Raw genomic sequence first — 17,501 nt, 5'->3', positions numbered from 1 at the left:
TTCCAAATAGCTGGGGTGGAGACACAAAGTAATCAGCAGATAGGAGGACACCAACTGGTTCATAAGGGGAGAGATGATCTGCATGATTTGATTGACAACCCCACTAGAGTATCCTCCTGCCAGGTGAGATCAGAATGGTCTCAGACCATATGGAAACCTGTTACTCACAATGTCCCCTGCCACGGGAGAGAGTAGGGAGACTTCAGCAGGATCAAACAGAAGATAAGTCTGATTACTTGGAGGAGTGGTGGTAGATTGTACACTTACAGTTCTACAGCTGTCTTGTCAATTGCACATATCGTAAGATATGTACATTTTACAATCTACAACATAGATCTATCCATTGCAAAGATGTGACCTTCATCATCACCAACATGGAAATTTGTGCCAAGCCTATTATACCCACAAACATCTGTACCCTAAAAGGCATATCTTAAAGCAATATTTGAGTCAAATTTGGATGCATTCGTAAAGAGTGCGTTTGGCTTATGTCTCCTTGCCAATACTGTATTGAATAGAATTTAACATTCCTGACACATCTCTAAAAGTGCAAAGGGCTGCAAGTCTAAGATACGCTCAATTTCAAATATGGTTGCAAGTTTTGTGCATGTAGATTGTAGCTAACTTTACACAAGTAGCATTTTTATGGGCCGATAATGGACTTTATGTTAGGCCTAGCATGTATAAATTTACTGAGCCATATAGCACAGAGAGTCAACTTAGTGGTACACCATTTACAGCAGACTGAAATAAGGGGTGTATAAGTGTATTATGAAGATGTCCTTACATACATGTATGTAAGCCTAAACAGGCTTATACAGAAAGGGTCTGATGCAGAGTTGGATGTACATCAGTTTGTCAGAAAATGTACATCAGAAAATGTGACTTTTGGTCATCAGTATTGATCAAGTTATGTTTATATAACCAAATAAGTAATAAGTAATATTTTATATACTTTATCTTCAGTAAAATATGACACGCTAGTGATTATAGAATACAGTTAAACTTGAAAACAAGTGGTCGTACACATGTATTATACAATCGGATTATACTACATTGTATTAATTGAACGTATGGATACTGCAGCAAACATTAGCATGACTGCAAATCATAGATCCTGGTTGAAAAACCACAAATCTGTGTCAATGTCCATTTGTTTAAAAAAAATAAAAAAAAAAGTTGTGTGCACAAAATTAGTCTTTCAATAGGAAATTATATATGGGATCATGCACAGAAAAGATAACATAAAAGCACAAGGTTGTAAGTCGAGTGCTTTTGTACAGGCCACGGAACTCTGAGGTTACTAGTTCTAACATTTGTAAAATTATTTTTAGGATGCATTACTAACTATAGTACAGTTGTTCTAATGAACACACTGAATTGATGACATAAAAACTCCATGTGCCTGATTCATTAGGGCACGTATTCCGAGCGCAACCCTTGCTCAAGATATGATACCCGTATTTCGGCTTTCTGTGTGCCCGAATTCATCAATTCACGGCTAACAAGATCGGTGACCTGTTGAATTGTGGCACAGGCGTATGTACCTGTAGACACCTGTGAGACAGCGGATCGGGGGGCATTACAGCTGCCTGACCAGTAGACTCTATAAAGTGTTAAAAAATAGAATTTAAAAACAAATGTGTGGGGTAACTCCTTCTAATACTATGAACCCTAGTGCTGCCAGGCTAGTGCTGGTTGCGGCAAATCAGGGTTTTACCGCAAACAGCACTTGGCCATCTAGCCAGGGTGGGTGGCACTATAGTCGGGGAACACACAGCAAAGGTCCCTCTGCCATAATGATAAACCAACCCCAGACTGCTCAGCATGGGGCTAGATTCGGCTTGCTATGGCCGTGGCTGCGTGCGCTCGAGTTTGGCACGCCCCACTGTACACTGCCTACGGCCACACGCCGCTTCCCTGCCATGATAACTCCCCTTAGTGTAGGCTGTAGTAAGACTCCTGTAGCTGCCAGTTCTATGTATGCGCAGAGTGATTTTGAGCACAATACGCTCAAAACCAGCAGATATGTGCCCTAATGAAATATGCCACATGTATATAGAGACATTATATATAGGATTAAAAAATCAAAGTATTTGATTTATTTAAGTATTTATGTCTTTAGCATAAAATCTTTGTTTACAACTGGGCTACTGTTTACCACTATGTACTGTATACATAAAGAAAATGTACTAAAAGAAACCCCCCAAAATGAAGTTGCATTTTTTTTGCTCTCTAAATAGTTTCAACAAATTGAATTTTTACTTTTTGTAGCATTATTTTGGAAAGCAACAATTGGAGTAACCTGGGCTGTTTTGTCTGGTCTTCTAAGGGAAGAATTACTATTTTGGAGCCCTTGCTTAAGTTTTTCACTTAATTTAGACCAATGTATTCATTCTCAATATGCAAGACCAGGCATCAAGATGTATTCATGTGGTGGATGGCTAGTATGTACTTTGCAAATGATGCAGCTGAAATCTCTGTTTTTATTATTTTGTTAAATACAGTTATTAAATCAGACGATTTTATTATCAGACAAGCAAGTACCAGGGAATATTATGTTTTGTGCATTTGTAATCAACTTCTGTAGCTACATCTCTTGCTGGATAAGAGCCTGAGCAACTCAAATATTATTTTTTACTTAATGTCAGCGACTTACAACTATATGGCTCTTTTTAGATGATTGGACCTAATATGAATATATTAGATGACAGCATCCACTAATTTAAAAAGCAACATTTATGCAACATGGTTTATTCTACAGAACAGCTTATGACCAGAACACAGCAGTCTTTAAAGTTGCTAGTACTTACCCAACAGTTGTTTGTCGGATACACCTTTCAATGACTCAACACAGGAATTCAAAGTTTGAAGTACTTCCGTCTTGGAGAATGCTTGACTGTTTATCATGTATTTAGCGGCTTCTCTCATGGCCATAGTAGCATCTTCCAGTTGCTGGCTCTTCAGGTATGAGTGACCTGCAAGTCTAAATGAATGTGCAGCAGAGGGGAGGTCGCCGACAGTGACAAAACAGTACCCCAGCTTGATCAGGGCATCCGCAATGCTGTTAATTTTGTCATAACTGTATTCATTGATCGCTCTTTCATAAAACTTCACAGCTTTACCATATTCTTGCATTTCATCATAAGCAGCCGCTATGTTAAAATATAGATCACCATCTCTGTCTTCCATGCCAGTGGTTTTGGATTTAACGAGACACTTTAGAGCTTTTTGGGGCTTACCAACACAAATATATGCAGCCCCAAGATTGAATAAACATGCTTTCTGAACTCTTTCATCCGACAACTGGCAGGAAAGAATAAAAGCTTTTTTGAATGTTTTCAGGGCTCCACTTCTGTCTTCTTTATTTAATAAGTTGCTCCCTTCTTTACACAATGACTTTATTTTATCCTGAACATGGTTTTGGCACTTGGGTGATCTTTTTGGAAAGCTTGAAGCATTGGAGGCAGCCATTGTAAATTATAAATACCTGCAGAAAGCAGATAGAACATTGTCAGATACAAATAACAGCGCTAAATTATATATTATATATTTGTTTATATTTATATTGTTTATATATGTATTTTTGTTTCTCTTTTTGTACAATATAGAATATATTTAAAATATATTTATGGCTATCATCAGACATTGGCTAATGTTATACTTTAACAGGAAAATGATACAATAGACATATTGCAGGACTGTGGTGTAGTGGTTAGCATTGTTGCCTCACAACGCTCAAATCATGGGTTTGATTTCGGCCAAGCCCATATCTGTGTGGAGTATAGATATTGTCCCACTGTTTGTTTGGGTTTCCTTTATGTGCTCTGGTTTCTTCCCACAGTACAAAAACATACAGATAGGTCAATTGGCTTCTGAAAAAAAGGACCCAATGTTTGTGATAGGGAATTTAGACTATAAATTCCAATGGGCAAGGACTTATGTGAATGATTTCATATTCTCAGTACAGGGTCATTCCATGTCAGTTCAACCAGGGTTGTCCACCACCCGTCTCAGATTTCTACAAAAATTTTTTAGTTAAGAGAGGATGTCAAAACAACTATTTCTGCCAAATATCTCGACTGTCTGACAATTAGTTGATTATATATGGATTTTTCAATTTATTAAATAATTTACTAATCGCGGCTTCTTTATCCAGTTTATTTGAAGTATTACAGGTGTTTATTAAGGAATTGACACAAAATTTGGACCCCTAAGGTAACTCTTCCTCCTGAACCCAAAAATCCAAACCAAATTACTGTATCTGCCTCATGTTTTGCGTTATGGCAAAAACGCACGTTTTTCAAATATCATTAAAAACGTTAGATTCAATTGACATAAGGGATCCCATTTTTTTGGGGGTGTTTAAAAAAGGTATAAATTATTACCACAAAAAAAATCAGCCGGGTACTCTGTTTCATAGTGGAGAAAAAAAAACCAATGAAGTTGATGCTCGATTACTGCTGTACAGCATTCAGAATTTACACATTGTTAACAACCATACCAAAAAAGTGAACTAAACTAAGGCAATGGGATAAAACTCCCAAACAGGAAATGAAACAAACAAACTGATGGGAAGGGGATTCGCTTTAGAGAGACCAAAACTGAAACTTTCCAGAGAAAGAGAGAGGGAGACACAGAAAGAGTCATTCATGGCAGCTGCTCATTTGGTAGTATTTTAAATACAGACTGCCATATTACTATCTACTCAAAAACCATTGGATTACATAGCTGGGACCACTCTACAGATGAAGAAAAATAACTTTTGATTCTGAGAACTGAAGTTTCAAATGCAGTAACCAATGATCCTGAAACCTCAGTCTGCTACCATCATGAAAAGCTTCTGCTGCTAAGATATGAAGAATTTCAGAAAACATGCTGTAATCCTTTTTTGGACAAGAAGGAAAGAATAGAAGTGTATAGAAGGAGCTTTCCGATTAGGTCTATAATAAAATAAATCTTTATTGGATATGCATTAAAAAATGTTCTGGTTAAACAGGAGTGAATTATTTAAAAATACACATATAGGACAAACAAGTGTGGAGGTGAATTAAAATACAATTTCCATTGCCTCTGCTATCTATCAGAATGTGCCTTTATAAGTGCAAAGATCCCAGCCTGAGTAAATGCTCCAAAGTTGGAATAATTACCATATGAGGTCACAAGAGCCAAAAGGCGATTCTAATAATATTATTAGGTAGTGAAGCCCAATAATAGTGGCATAAATAAGTTCCCTACGATCGCAAATATAAGGGAAATCCCTGCTGAATAGGTAACTTAGAGCGATCAGGGAGAGATATTATACTACCTATCAAACTGCCCCATAATAAGTGCAAAAATCGAGTAGATACTCAAAAAATTAGCATGGTTGCCATATAAAGTTTGAAAAACCCAAGGTATTTCTAGTAGTATTAGGTAATATAGCCCAATAGCATTGGCATCAAAAAATGAATGAAGAGACAAGGTATTATTAAATCCCCTATGATCGCGGGTATATGTGAAAATCCCTGCCTAAGTAGGTAACTGGGGAGCGATCATAGGGAGAAAGGTGCAGGCTGGATGATGAGGATAGCGAGACAAAACGCCAAAGTGCGTTTCGCTTTGTAGCTTTTTCAAGCCTGACTGTTTTTTCATGTAGCACACAAATATCAACTTTAAATTTCAGTGTACAAATAAGATATCAAGTATTTGTGTGCTACATGAAAAAACAGTCAGTATTTAACTTACATGCAAAACAGAATACTAATTTGCACCCCTTGTATTGTAACATGGTTTTGTCCAGGAGACTGAAATAAGAAGTTTCTCAAGTTAAGATCCTTAATGAACCAGGCCCAAGATGTTCTGATACACTTAATGAAACCAAACAACACATGTGCTGTCCTGGCCTTCAAGAGATAAGTGTTTTGTTCCTTTTATTCACGTCCTCTGTGTAACGGAAGTGCCTACTGTCCAAGGAAGTACTGGAAGGCAGTATACACTGTCTGCTGACACTTTAAGGAAAATTACAGACCGTTACAAACAAGGGAAAAATAATGAGATTGTTGACTCAACTTCAGTTAAGGACTTTGGTTATGTTAACGGATTTAAATTTCATGATTTCTTGTGTTAATTATGTATGCGGTACAACAGTAATCGAACATCAGCATCAACTTCATTATTTTTTTTCTCCACTATGAAACAGAGTACCCTGCTGATTTTTTTTGTGGTAGTAATATATACCTTTTTTAAACACCCCCCAAAAAATGTGATCCCTAATGTCAAATGTAAAGTGGTCTCAGCTATGTAATCCAATGGTTTTTGAGTAAATAGTAATATGGCAGTCTGTATTTAAAAGACTACCAAATGAGCAGCTGCCATGATTGACTCTTTCTGTGTCTCCCTCTCTCTCTCTCTGGAAAGTTTCAGTTTTGTTCTCTCTAAAGGGAATCCCCTTCCCATCAATTTCTGTTTGTTTCATTTCCTTGTATGGGAGCTTTATCCCATTGCCTCAGTTTAGTTCATTTTTTTGGTATGGTTTTTAACAATGTGTAAATTCTGTATGCTGTACAGTAGTAATTGAGCATCAACTTCATTATTTTTTTTCTCCACTATGAAACAGAGTACCCGGCTGTTTTTTTTTGTGGTAGTAATTTATACCGTTTTTAAACACCCCCCAAAAAATGGGATCCCTCATGTCAATTGAATCTAGCCTTTTTAATGATATTTGAAAAACGTGCGTTTTTGCCGCAACGCAAAACATGAGGCAGATACAGTAATTTGGTTTGGATTTTTGGATTCGGGAGGAAGAGTTACCTTAGGGGTCCACATTTTGTGTCGATTCCTTAATAAACACCTGTAATACTTCAAATAAACTGGATAAAGAAGCCGCGATTAGTAAATTATTTAATAAATTGAAAAATCAATATATAATCAACTAATTGTCAGACAGTCGAGATATTTGGCAGAAATAGTTGTTTTGACATCCTCTATTAACTAAAGAATTTTCAAAAAAATCTGAGACGGGTGGTGGACAAATCATGTTTTTTTGGGTGATCTGATGTGGAATGACCCTACAGTGCTTTGTAATACGATTGGCACTACATAAATAAATGACAATAGTAATATTATTCCTCGTCCTAATCTGTCAGCTTTATAGAATTGTTATTACTAGCGTATTAGTGCAAATTTTTAATTTAGAGTCCTAAAAAATTCCAGTTGAATAGCATTGTCGAAGTCAGCAAATTGGATAAAGTCATTTCAATTGAAGTCGAGCAAACCTTGGTTGTCTTTGTCTGAAAAGATGCGTACGGTACGCTACGACATACAAGGGCACGCTACGGCGTGAGAGGGCGTACGCATCCACTACACATGGCAGCAACAGTAATTGGTCTTTTACCATACATTCGCACAAACACGCATACTTATAAAATAGCACACATTAATGGTAGTTGCAACACATAGTCAGTTATGTCGAAATATAGTAGTATTTATATGTTATATTAAAGTTACATGCATATTAGTGAAATATACGGAACAGGTTGAAGGAATCATATCATGAGTGGTATCATAATAAACCTCTTTACATATCCTACTGTTTGGTTCACTCTGCGAAGGAATCGCAGAGTGCATACACAAGTTATGAATGATAGGGAATTATGAACTACTTAAGACTAAGGAATCTTGGCGGGAAGAGCCGAGCATACCCCCTGGAGAGATGACCCCCTCCTTTGGATTCCTTGGGATGAACTAGCCAATGATTGACAACCTCTTGGACCTTCCTGAGACCTGGACCAATAGATGCAAGCTATACCATCTTCATTGTATTACTGTATTTCTGTGTTTATATAAGCAGCAGCTTCACATCTAGTGTTCAGACATCTTGTCCCCAGACTTCAGGATTGAATGACTGCACACTGGATCCAGAGCGCGCCTGCGATAAGTAACGGCTGTATTTATTATTACTTCGCTTGAGCATATTATTCTACTTGTTGCAAATAAATCTTTGTGCGTTGGAAACACAAATCGAGGTTCGACAATCGTTATTGGTTAGCGACAATACGCACATAACAGCATGGAAAGCATTGAAAGTACATCTCAGTTTTCCACGTTGTCCTTGGTGCTGGGAAAACATCACCTATAAAATGATTTACAGACTGAGTAAACCACATAGCTTCTTTCAGCTATAGCGCAACAATATTAGTGGTAATCCCCAGTGTATCTTTCATTCAAACTTCCCAGCATTTAATAGACAGAGTGATGGGTAATTTGGATCATAGACATGTGAATTGAATACTAATAGTAGATTTTGTTTCATCTTACACTTGTGTCTCCTTATGACTGGAGAGGCAGAACGGGGGAGAGAAAGGAAGGATGAATGTAGGCCGTGCACAGTAAGGGCATGTTCATAAAATTGCAACTGAGGTATAGATGAACGCAGACACATGTACCCTTGCAGGAGATGTATATCTCTTGCAGGTGCTAGAAGGCTGGGGCAACAATACACAATGATGATGATGTCGATCACCAGCACTTCCAAGCCTCTTCTGCTTGGCTGATTGCAGATTGATCCCACTAGCTGGTACTTCATTCATTAGTGTGGCTGCTATATTATATGAAGTCTTTCCCATCTATTCACATTACTTAATTTATATTTACATTTGGACTGCGGCAGGAAAGAAGATTCACATTGGATTTTTAAAGGAGAAAAGAACAAGTGTCTATATTTAATTTAATTAATTTAATTTGTATTTTTATTTCATATTTGTGTTTGCATTTAATTACATTTTTATATGGTAAATGCAACTTTTGCATTTATTATAACAATGTCAAGACAATATTCTATGTTGTGTCTATGACTCTTCTTTATATTATTTTATTGTGAACACATAGATAATGTGACTTTAGAATTTACGACTAACAGTCAAGCCAACTTGCTACTATCTATGTATCCTATCGTGGTGTAAGTATACACTCTTATTCCTGCGGTAACCCAGGAGCATATGCTAGTGGGTAAAGCTGGGGCATCATGAAATGCGTCCGACCAAAGTTATGCATAGAAATGCGTTTTTTCATGCGTGTTTCTATTCCTGCTAACGTTCGGGTGCAAATGCGTCAAACTTTCACTGAGCCCATTCACATTTATGTTAAATGTAGTTAGAGTATATAGTAGAGTATAAATATAGTTGTGGAACTTGAATTTTTTTATATTTCAATACTGGGAGAACCGATGGCTTTATAAAATACTATGCCCTTTTTTAATGAGATTGTCTAACTTAAACTCACTTAGAGACAACCAGAAAACACACCTCAACTTTGCATCTCTAATTACTTTCATGTAAATTGAATATTTGACATCTGACAACATTTAAAATTCCACTGAATGCAAAGTGTGTAAACTCTTTTCTGCTTGTAGATTCCGTTGTGATATTGGTTTCGTCTGCCTAGGGAGCTCATTAGCGCCTCATTAAATATTTGATATAAACAGAGCACATTTTGCAGTGCTAGCCTGAAAAGAGCCCATAACCATTCACCAATGGCTCATGTTTTCAGTCCTTGAGATAGGCTGTGTAAGTGGCTGCATAATTAACGTAATATAATTGATAAGAAAAATAAATATAAAAGCGACAACAGGTTTCATTGTTCCCATATGACTACATTTAATTTTGTATTAACATAAAACAAAGCACTATAGCACTTGCAATGCATTTAGAACAGCTTATTGCAGCTCAATTTGCCTTTTAATGCCTCTTCTTGCATTATGGGTTGTCCCAAATGAACAATTTTGTTGCTGGTTCAGTTTGGCTCTGGTTAACCCAGCACAATGTGTAAGATATATAGAGATTGTTAGTATCTTGATGAGTCTGTAAATAGCTTTGTGGATAACACTAATCTCTGCTGTCTGAACTGCAGATGCAAAACAGGCTCCAGATGACCTGGCTATCCAGCTCTTAATCATATCATGTAATGTATACACATGGGCTTCAGATATCATAATAACTATTACATCCTGACTGCACACTAAATCAGATCAGCAGTATCCTAGTAATTTACTGGTAATTTATGTGGCATAATTCCTTCAATTTGCAGAACAGAAAATAAATCCAAATTATTGAAACCACTGACTGCAATACAAATATAATTTATATTGCCCACCTGCAGATGGCAGCAGATGGCAGATATTTGTTGTCTCCCAGGTATATGTAGATGTATAAGTAGCACTACCGTGATGTTTCAAAGTGATTTACTAGATTTTCCTGCATCCAAAATAGTTTTTCACCTGTGCCAGCTTAATTGAGTGATTAGAAGTTTTCTCTGGCTTCATTTAATTCATCAAGAAAAAAACAAGGTCTTTCATCATTTTCTAGTTATCTGGATACTAAGGGCTAGATTTACAAACTCTGGGCCTGATTCATTAAGGATCTTAACTTGAGAAACTTCTTATTTCAGTCTCCTGGACAAAACCATGTTACAATGCAAGGGGTGCAAATTAGTTTTCTGTTTTGCACATCAGTTAAATACTGCCTGTTTTTTCATGTAGCACACAAATGTCAACCTTAAATGTCAGTGTAAAAATAAGCAATCAAGTATTTGTGTGTTACATGAAAAAACAGTCAGTATTTAACTTAGGTGCAAAACAGAATATTAATTTGCACCCCTTGCATTCTAACATGGTTTTGTCCAGGAGACTGAAATAAGAAGTTTCTCAAGTTAAGATCCTTAATGAATCAGGCGCTCTGAGTTTGAAAAAGTGGAGATGTTGCCTATAGCAACCAATCAGATTCTAGGTATCATTTTGTAGAATGTACTAAACGAAAGATAGCTAGAATCTGATTGGTTGCTATAGGCAACATCTCCACATTTTCAAACCCGCAGTTCAGTAAATATACCCCTAAATGTCATTATTATAATTCAAATATAGAGCACATGACTGTGTCTGAATGACTCGTGCATAGCTAGAGCATGTTCATTTTCCACTTTGGGATGTGCCCCATGCAATGATGGACCTTATGTAGAGTTGGTGCTGAAGCAGAAAATGCTTTTTTTTCATATTGTACATTGCGTCTCAGAGATGGATCTGGTTCTGTATGTAGAGAGAAGGTACAGGGCAATGACGGGGCGGGCTAGCATAGCACAAGTTAAGGTGTGTTAATGCCCCCTACTTACAATTTAAAGAAGGAAGGAGGCGCAGATACGCCTACTCCTATTGCAGCAGCTTCCTCACTGGTGCAAGATCTGTGCTGATGATGATGGTAATCACCATCAACATGAACACAGCCCTACCTGTAAAAATAAATAAACATTTTTAAAAATATGAACCCGCCCCCCCCCCCCCCCCCACACACACACATACACACACACACACACACACACTCACACAAATAAGCCCACCTAGGCTGGTGTTGGCAAAATCAGGAGGACATGCTCCAGCGTACCCATAACTGTCAGGTATGCTGACTCATGAAGAATCACAAGTGCCAGGCAGGGCTGGAGACACTATAGCAGGAAGAACTGCAGGGAGCGGGGTCCCCTGCCAAAGTACCAAGCAGCCCTAGGTCACTCGGCACAGGGCTGAATTCCCAAAGGGAACTGGTCCTGCAAGAAAAATGTGGGCCCCCTCCCCTAGGAATAAATAGCCGCTTGCTGATAACACTAGGGCTATTCCCACACCCCTGGGTGGTGGTTGTGGGTTAGTAAAGTAAATTAAATGGTTAAATCATTATTTTGTCTATGAGGCACTACAGGTCCCAGCATGCCCTGGCTGGCTCTAAGTAGTTGGGTATGCTGGAGATTGTAGTACTATGTAGTATGCATAGATACATATGTATGTATGCATAGGAACCTAATTAAATTTCATAAGATTAATATCGAACAGTCTAATTGAAATGTTTACACAACTTCTAACATTCACCGGGCACTGCCTCCTTTTTTAACCAAACATTTTCTGTTATTTCAATTACTCTGAACTAAATTAAATAATAATTAGTATAAAAGCTGCCTAGTGATATTGGTCATGTTGACAGATGCGTTTTTGTTGTGTACTACATGAAAGAATAGCTTTGGAATGTCTAATTTTCCTAATGCATTTCTAATAATATACAATATTATTTTGTTAAAAGCTAAAGCATATTATACATTCTTATTGTAACAATTGAGATACTTAACTGATGTTTTTATGTACTATTTTTAACCAAAAGAAACTCACTTATATTATCACACTACCGTTTATATTTAAATAATCAAATGCTATACTATTCAAATAGATTAGATTTCACTTACCATGAAAAACAAACTTGTGATACATATGATATATAACTGCGACAACAGATAACCAGAGTCTTATACTAACTTCTTTAGTACTGTCTTGATTTCTCAATGAAGTGTTTACAATTGCTACCTTAGCGACTTGCAATCAATAGTTGTAAGCAAACTGTCAACAAAACAAACCTGTTTTAGGAGTGAGTGGTGACATAGAGGTTTTAAATGTCTATATACTATGATGTGAAACTAAAATACAGCAAATATCGTTACTGCAGAATGGTTCTAATGAAAATAAGAGTGTGCTTATTATGGCATATAAATGTAGTGTGCATTAATTTATTGTAATGATAAAAAGGAGTGTTTACACACATATGACCTGGAATCCCTTCATGTATGAAAACACAACAGGCAGGAAGTCCCTGGAAGAATTTTGCAGGGTTTTTTTTTTTGTACAAACATGGATAATTGAATATATTACAGATGAAGACCCTGGATGTAGGTGAGAACTGCAGAGGGTGTTTTTATTTCAAATAATGGTATTTTTCAAAAGAGGGAGTCTGTTTTATTTACATTTTGTCTTGGTGCACTACAGGTCCCTGCAGGCCCTGGGTGCTAGAGCATGCTGCTACTTGTGGTCCCCCAAGTTCCAGCATACCCTGGCAGCGATGGGTATGCTGGGACTTGTAGTGCACCACAAAAATGTAAATAAAACACACAGCCCTGTTTTAAAAATAACTTTATTTTAAATGTATAAAGAAACCCCTCTTATTACCCCACAGTCACTCCCCAGTGGTGTGGCATGAGATTTAGTGCTTTCAGCACAGGGCTGGGTAACCTTGGGGGAGGGGGATTCGCATACTTCTTGCGGACCCTATCTCCCTAGGGAGCTTATGGCAGGTGGACCTCAAACTACGGGTTTGCCTGCTATAATGACACCAGACCCAGCTGGCAAAGACTATTGCTAGTACTAGTAAAATCTGAAGGAACCCATGGTTTTGCCCCTCCCTCCTCAATTTTGCAAGTACCTGCCTAGGCCGACAGCACTAGGGTTTGGTTAAGCTTTTGGGGGGGCACTCTGTTTTTCTTTGTTTTTATTTATGACCATGGTGGGCCGCTTTTTTATTTATTTATTTTTTAGGCAATGCCAGTGGTAGTGCGGAGGTGGGACACTTGTTTAATTATTTGTTTTTTTATGTGGTGCCAGTGGTAGTGCCAGCATTGCCACTTCAAATTTAATGCTTTCTGTCAACATTACAACCTGTCGACAGTCACAATGTCGACCTGTTAACTGTGTCGACATTCTGATTGTTGACAGTATGGTATCAGCATTCTGAATGGCAACATTTCCTTAGTCGCAAGTTCACACCCAATCCATCTAGGCACCTCCTCTCTTTTACTTTATTTGCAGCAAGTTCATTCAAGTAGTTTATAAGTTTTTAATGTGGAAAACTATATACAATAACAAGCAGTTCAGCATCAGCTAGCAGCAGAATGGATAGACTCCTCATGCAATCTTCACTGTCAAACACCTTCATTACTATTGGTACATAGTCCAGCATCCAATATTGAATTGCAAACTTACTCCTATAATGCAACCAATTTTTCCCAAGAGGCAGAGCCGTAACTTAGAATTCTACGCCCTAGGGCAAGAAAGACAAATGTCGACCCCCTAGCCCTCAATTTTAATCAAATGAACTCAAAATATTCCCCCTTCAGCGTTGCGCCCTGGGCGGTCGCCCCTATCGCACAGCCCTAGTTACGGCCCTGCAAGAGGTATTCTTGTGTGCTATGGCTGCTGCTTCTGCTGGGGGTGAAACTTCTATACAGACAGGATCCAAGAAGAGTAAGCATAGTTTTGCTGTGAAGAAAGCGTTTAGAAGAGGAACGGATATAACAGCCAGCATCCTGTTGCACAGTGGATCACTAGAGCCATAACAGCTATGTTGGCATTGGATGTGCATCAGATTTCTGCCATCAATGATTCAGGTTTTAGCAGATTAGCTGAGGTCATGTGTCCACACTAACAAATTTCATCTCAGGTTAAACAAAATCTCATGCAGTCCCTAGAAAATAACATTGTACCGACTATCCACTTAAATACAGATATGTGGACAAGCGGTACTGGCTAAACAAAAGACTACATAACCGTGGCACCCCACTGGGTATATGTATTGCCTTCAGAAGCAGCAGCGCCTATAGCATCAGCATACTCCTCTTCATCATTTCAACATAACAGGTCATTCATAGCACCTGTCCTTTGTCCACTTACTAGTACAAATGTGAAACTGTCCCTCACACAATTGCCTTCACAGTTAAATCCTTGGATTATATAAGTGAGCCATATATATATGGGTAGCTCACTGTCAAACGGCAACCTGTTTTTTGTCCACTAAATAGTTCAGATGTCACTGATACTGGCGTTCAGATTGTAAAAAATTGGGATTTAACATTTTGTTTTTTTGGAGAGGGTGTGTGTGCTGTTCATTATCAAGCAGCACCCTGTTGTTTTGTTGTTTGTCCACTAATTAGTTCATATGTCAGTGATACTGCCCCTCACACAATTGCGTTCAGATTGAAACAGTTGGGATTTTAAAAACAAGGAATATATTTTTATTTGGGGGGAGGTGCTGCTCGCAGTCAAAGAGCACCCTGTATTACATCCACTAAATAGTTCAGAAGTCAGTGATTCTGCCCCTCACTCGATTGTGTTCAGATTGAAGCACATGGGATTTTAAAAGCAAGAAATAGATATGTATTTTTGTGGTGGGCTGCTCAGATTCAAAGAGCACCATGTTTTTTGTCTACTAAATAGTTCAGATGTCAGTGATATTGACCCTCACACAAATGTGTTCAGATTGAAACACTTTTCAGGGGGGGGGAGGTGCTGCTCAGAGTCAATTATCACCTTGTTTTTTTTTATCCAATGACCACTCCACATTCGATCCAGAATTTACAAGATCTGACATTTTGCTGGAAATTACATTTTGCCTCATTTTCAGATCCCAATCAGTAGAAAGAAATCGAGTCATGAATCCATAACCCAAAATTCAGATATATCGTATTTCTCAGAATCCAAATGACTCATCTCTATCCAGAAGCACTAAAAATTGGTGCTTCCAAATAAAATCTAAAACTGTGCTCTTTCTAGCAAGGTAATGGCATTTTAAAAATCTATTGTCTAATCCTAGCACTGTACATTCCACATATCTAATGTAGAAATCAGGGCACTTCTGATTTACTCCGACTCTTTATGGTCAGTATATCTCCCACGAATGAGAAAAAAAGGGGCAGAAAGGAGCAATGAAAGGTAAAAAGTCAGAAAGCAAACAAAACACCTCCTGCTCATGTTAATAGCAGCGGTGAGCGCCACTCTGTGCTGAGCCAGTTGCTTTACAATGGCAACTGGTGTCCTGTTACTATTAAGACACAGCAATCATTTCCTCATTTACAGTTGGTTGCCAGGTAACAGCAACCAGCTTCCTTTCTCTTGTGCTGTCTTTGTAATTGAGCCCTCTTCACCAAGTGCAACTAATCAAGCTGGGCTCCTTTCATTGGTTAATCATTGTAATTAAACCCTTCCTCTCTATCACTTGCGCTGGTTATAGTTTCTATTAAGCTAGTGTTTCAGGGCCATGTTAATGTTTCTTATTTTCCAGGTGTTAGTATCTGCACCAAGGAGTAATATTGGACACCTCGACATGAGATGGGAGAAAATGGATTCAGTTAACCAGCCACCATCTTGAAAAGACTGAGGCTTCTAACCGTGCAAATTTGGGTGAGCATCAACCTTTGGTTGGGGTCGGCTGTTATAGTGCTGAGCAGGATATTTCCAGTGATAGTGAAGATTACGGGGATCACCCAAGTAAACTGATTAAGCGTCTGAAGAGACATTGCAAGGCAAAGGGCAAAATGACAGTGAGTGGGGATAATGGTAGACTGGGTAATCGACTAATGAGATAGTACTATGTGCTCGGGATCTGCATGGCAAAGTTCAGGATAGGTTTCAAAGAGGAAAGTTTGTGGACATATTCACCATAAAGGAGGAGGCTAAGAAGGAGTTGGATGGTTTCAGAGGTAAAGGAGGGATATATGAGGATGGGTATTAGATGTACATTAATTGGTTGGGTGGAATATATGCTTTTGAAGCTTGCCATCTTGAAACAAGGTCACAGGAATTTTTGGAGGCTCTAAAGTACATGCATTTATTTCATGGCATGTACATGAAATCCAAGTGCTTTATGTAGCGGTTATACAATGAGGAGTTTAGTAGGAAGCAGGGTGGTCAACAGTCCATTCATTTTGGAGGTAAAACTGTAGAAGTTTGCTTGGAGGTCACACAGCCAAAGAGTATTTTTTCTGATGGGTTACATGGGAGGAGATTTCCCTGATTCTGATCCTGTGTGACATAGCACACAGGGTCAGGATGGGGGGAGATCTTCATTCAATCTCATTGAATTTCATTCAATAATGGACAATGCAGTTTGGAGGAAGACACCCAGCAAAGACTGTGGAGGGTAAATGGGTGGTGCATTGAGGGGAGGGGTGTGGTGATAACTCTAAGTAAGACAAAGTCTCCAACTTGTTTAGAGGTTATGGTTAAATGGTTAAGATGGTACCTTGTAAGAGAGAAAGCAGCATTTTTGTTAAAAGGGTTTGATGAAGGGTTTCAGTTTCCAATCAGTGGGGATGGTCAAGTTGCTAGTCCTCGTTATTTAAAATCGACCTTGGAGTTACCAATGGTGGTGAAAGAGAAGGTTCAAAGAAGTTCAGTTAAGACGCATGTGTGGTCCATTTCCATCGCTACTGTTGCCTGACTTGGTTATATCCCCAATTGGGGTGGTGCCTACAAAAGTTCCAGGAAAGTTTAAGTTTAAGTTTATTCAACATCTGTCTTACCCCTTTTGGAAATCAGTTAATGATGCAATTAATATGCAGCATTGCAGGGTAGTCTATCAATCTTTTGAGAATGCCCTGTAGTTGGATAAGGGGTAGGGGCTCTAATGACTAAGATTTATGTTGAGTCAGCTTTCATCTCCTCCCCCTTCATCCAGATTAATTCAGATTTATGGGTTTTAACTTAGATGAAAGTTAGTATGTAGATCATTGTTTGCATATGGGTTGTGCAGTTGCTCGTGTCTTTTTTTGAAAGATTCAGTACTTATCTTCACTGGTGCATACAAGAAGGTATGGGTGAATAAGGGGTAGCACACTATTTGGACAACTTTTTAGCACTTTTTAGTAATGGGACAACATAATGTTAACAA

General features: G+C 38.2%; 1 protein-coding gene across 1 annotated transcript in view; it reads right to left on the bottom strand.

Annotated features, from left to right (window-relative positions):
- Positions 1-3,474, bottom strand: part of LOC142149566 (tetratricopeptide repeat protein 24-like) — a 31,352-nt gene extending 27,878 nt beyond the window's left edge. Inside the window, exon 1 of the mRNA XM_075204893.1 lies at positions 2,814-3,474. Coding sequence (XP_075060994.1) covers positions 2,814-3,474 — 661 coding nt within the window. The remainder of the gene's footprint in view (positions 1-2,813) is intronic.
- Positions 3,475-17,501: the final 14,027 nt, after the last annotated feature.

This window comes from Mixophyes fleayi, chromosome 4 (genome assembly GCF_038048845.1).
Source record: "Mixophyes fleayi isolate aMixFle1 chromosome 4, aMixFle1.hap1, whole genome shotgun sequence".
Taxonomy (NCBI): Eukaryota; Metazoa; Chordata; class Amphibia; order Anura; family Limnodynastidae; genus Mixophyes; species Mixophyes fleayi.
The sequence above is the reverse complement of the archived record's forward strand: the minus strand, read 5'-3'. Positions and strand labels throughout refer to the sequence as shown.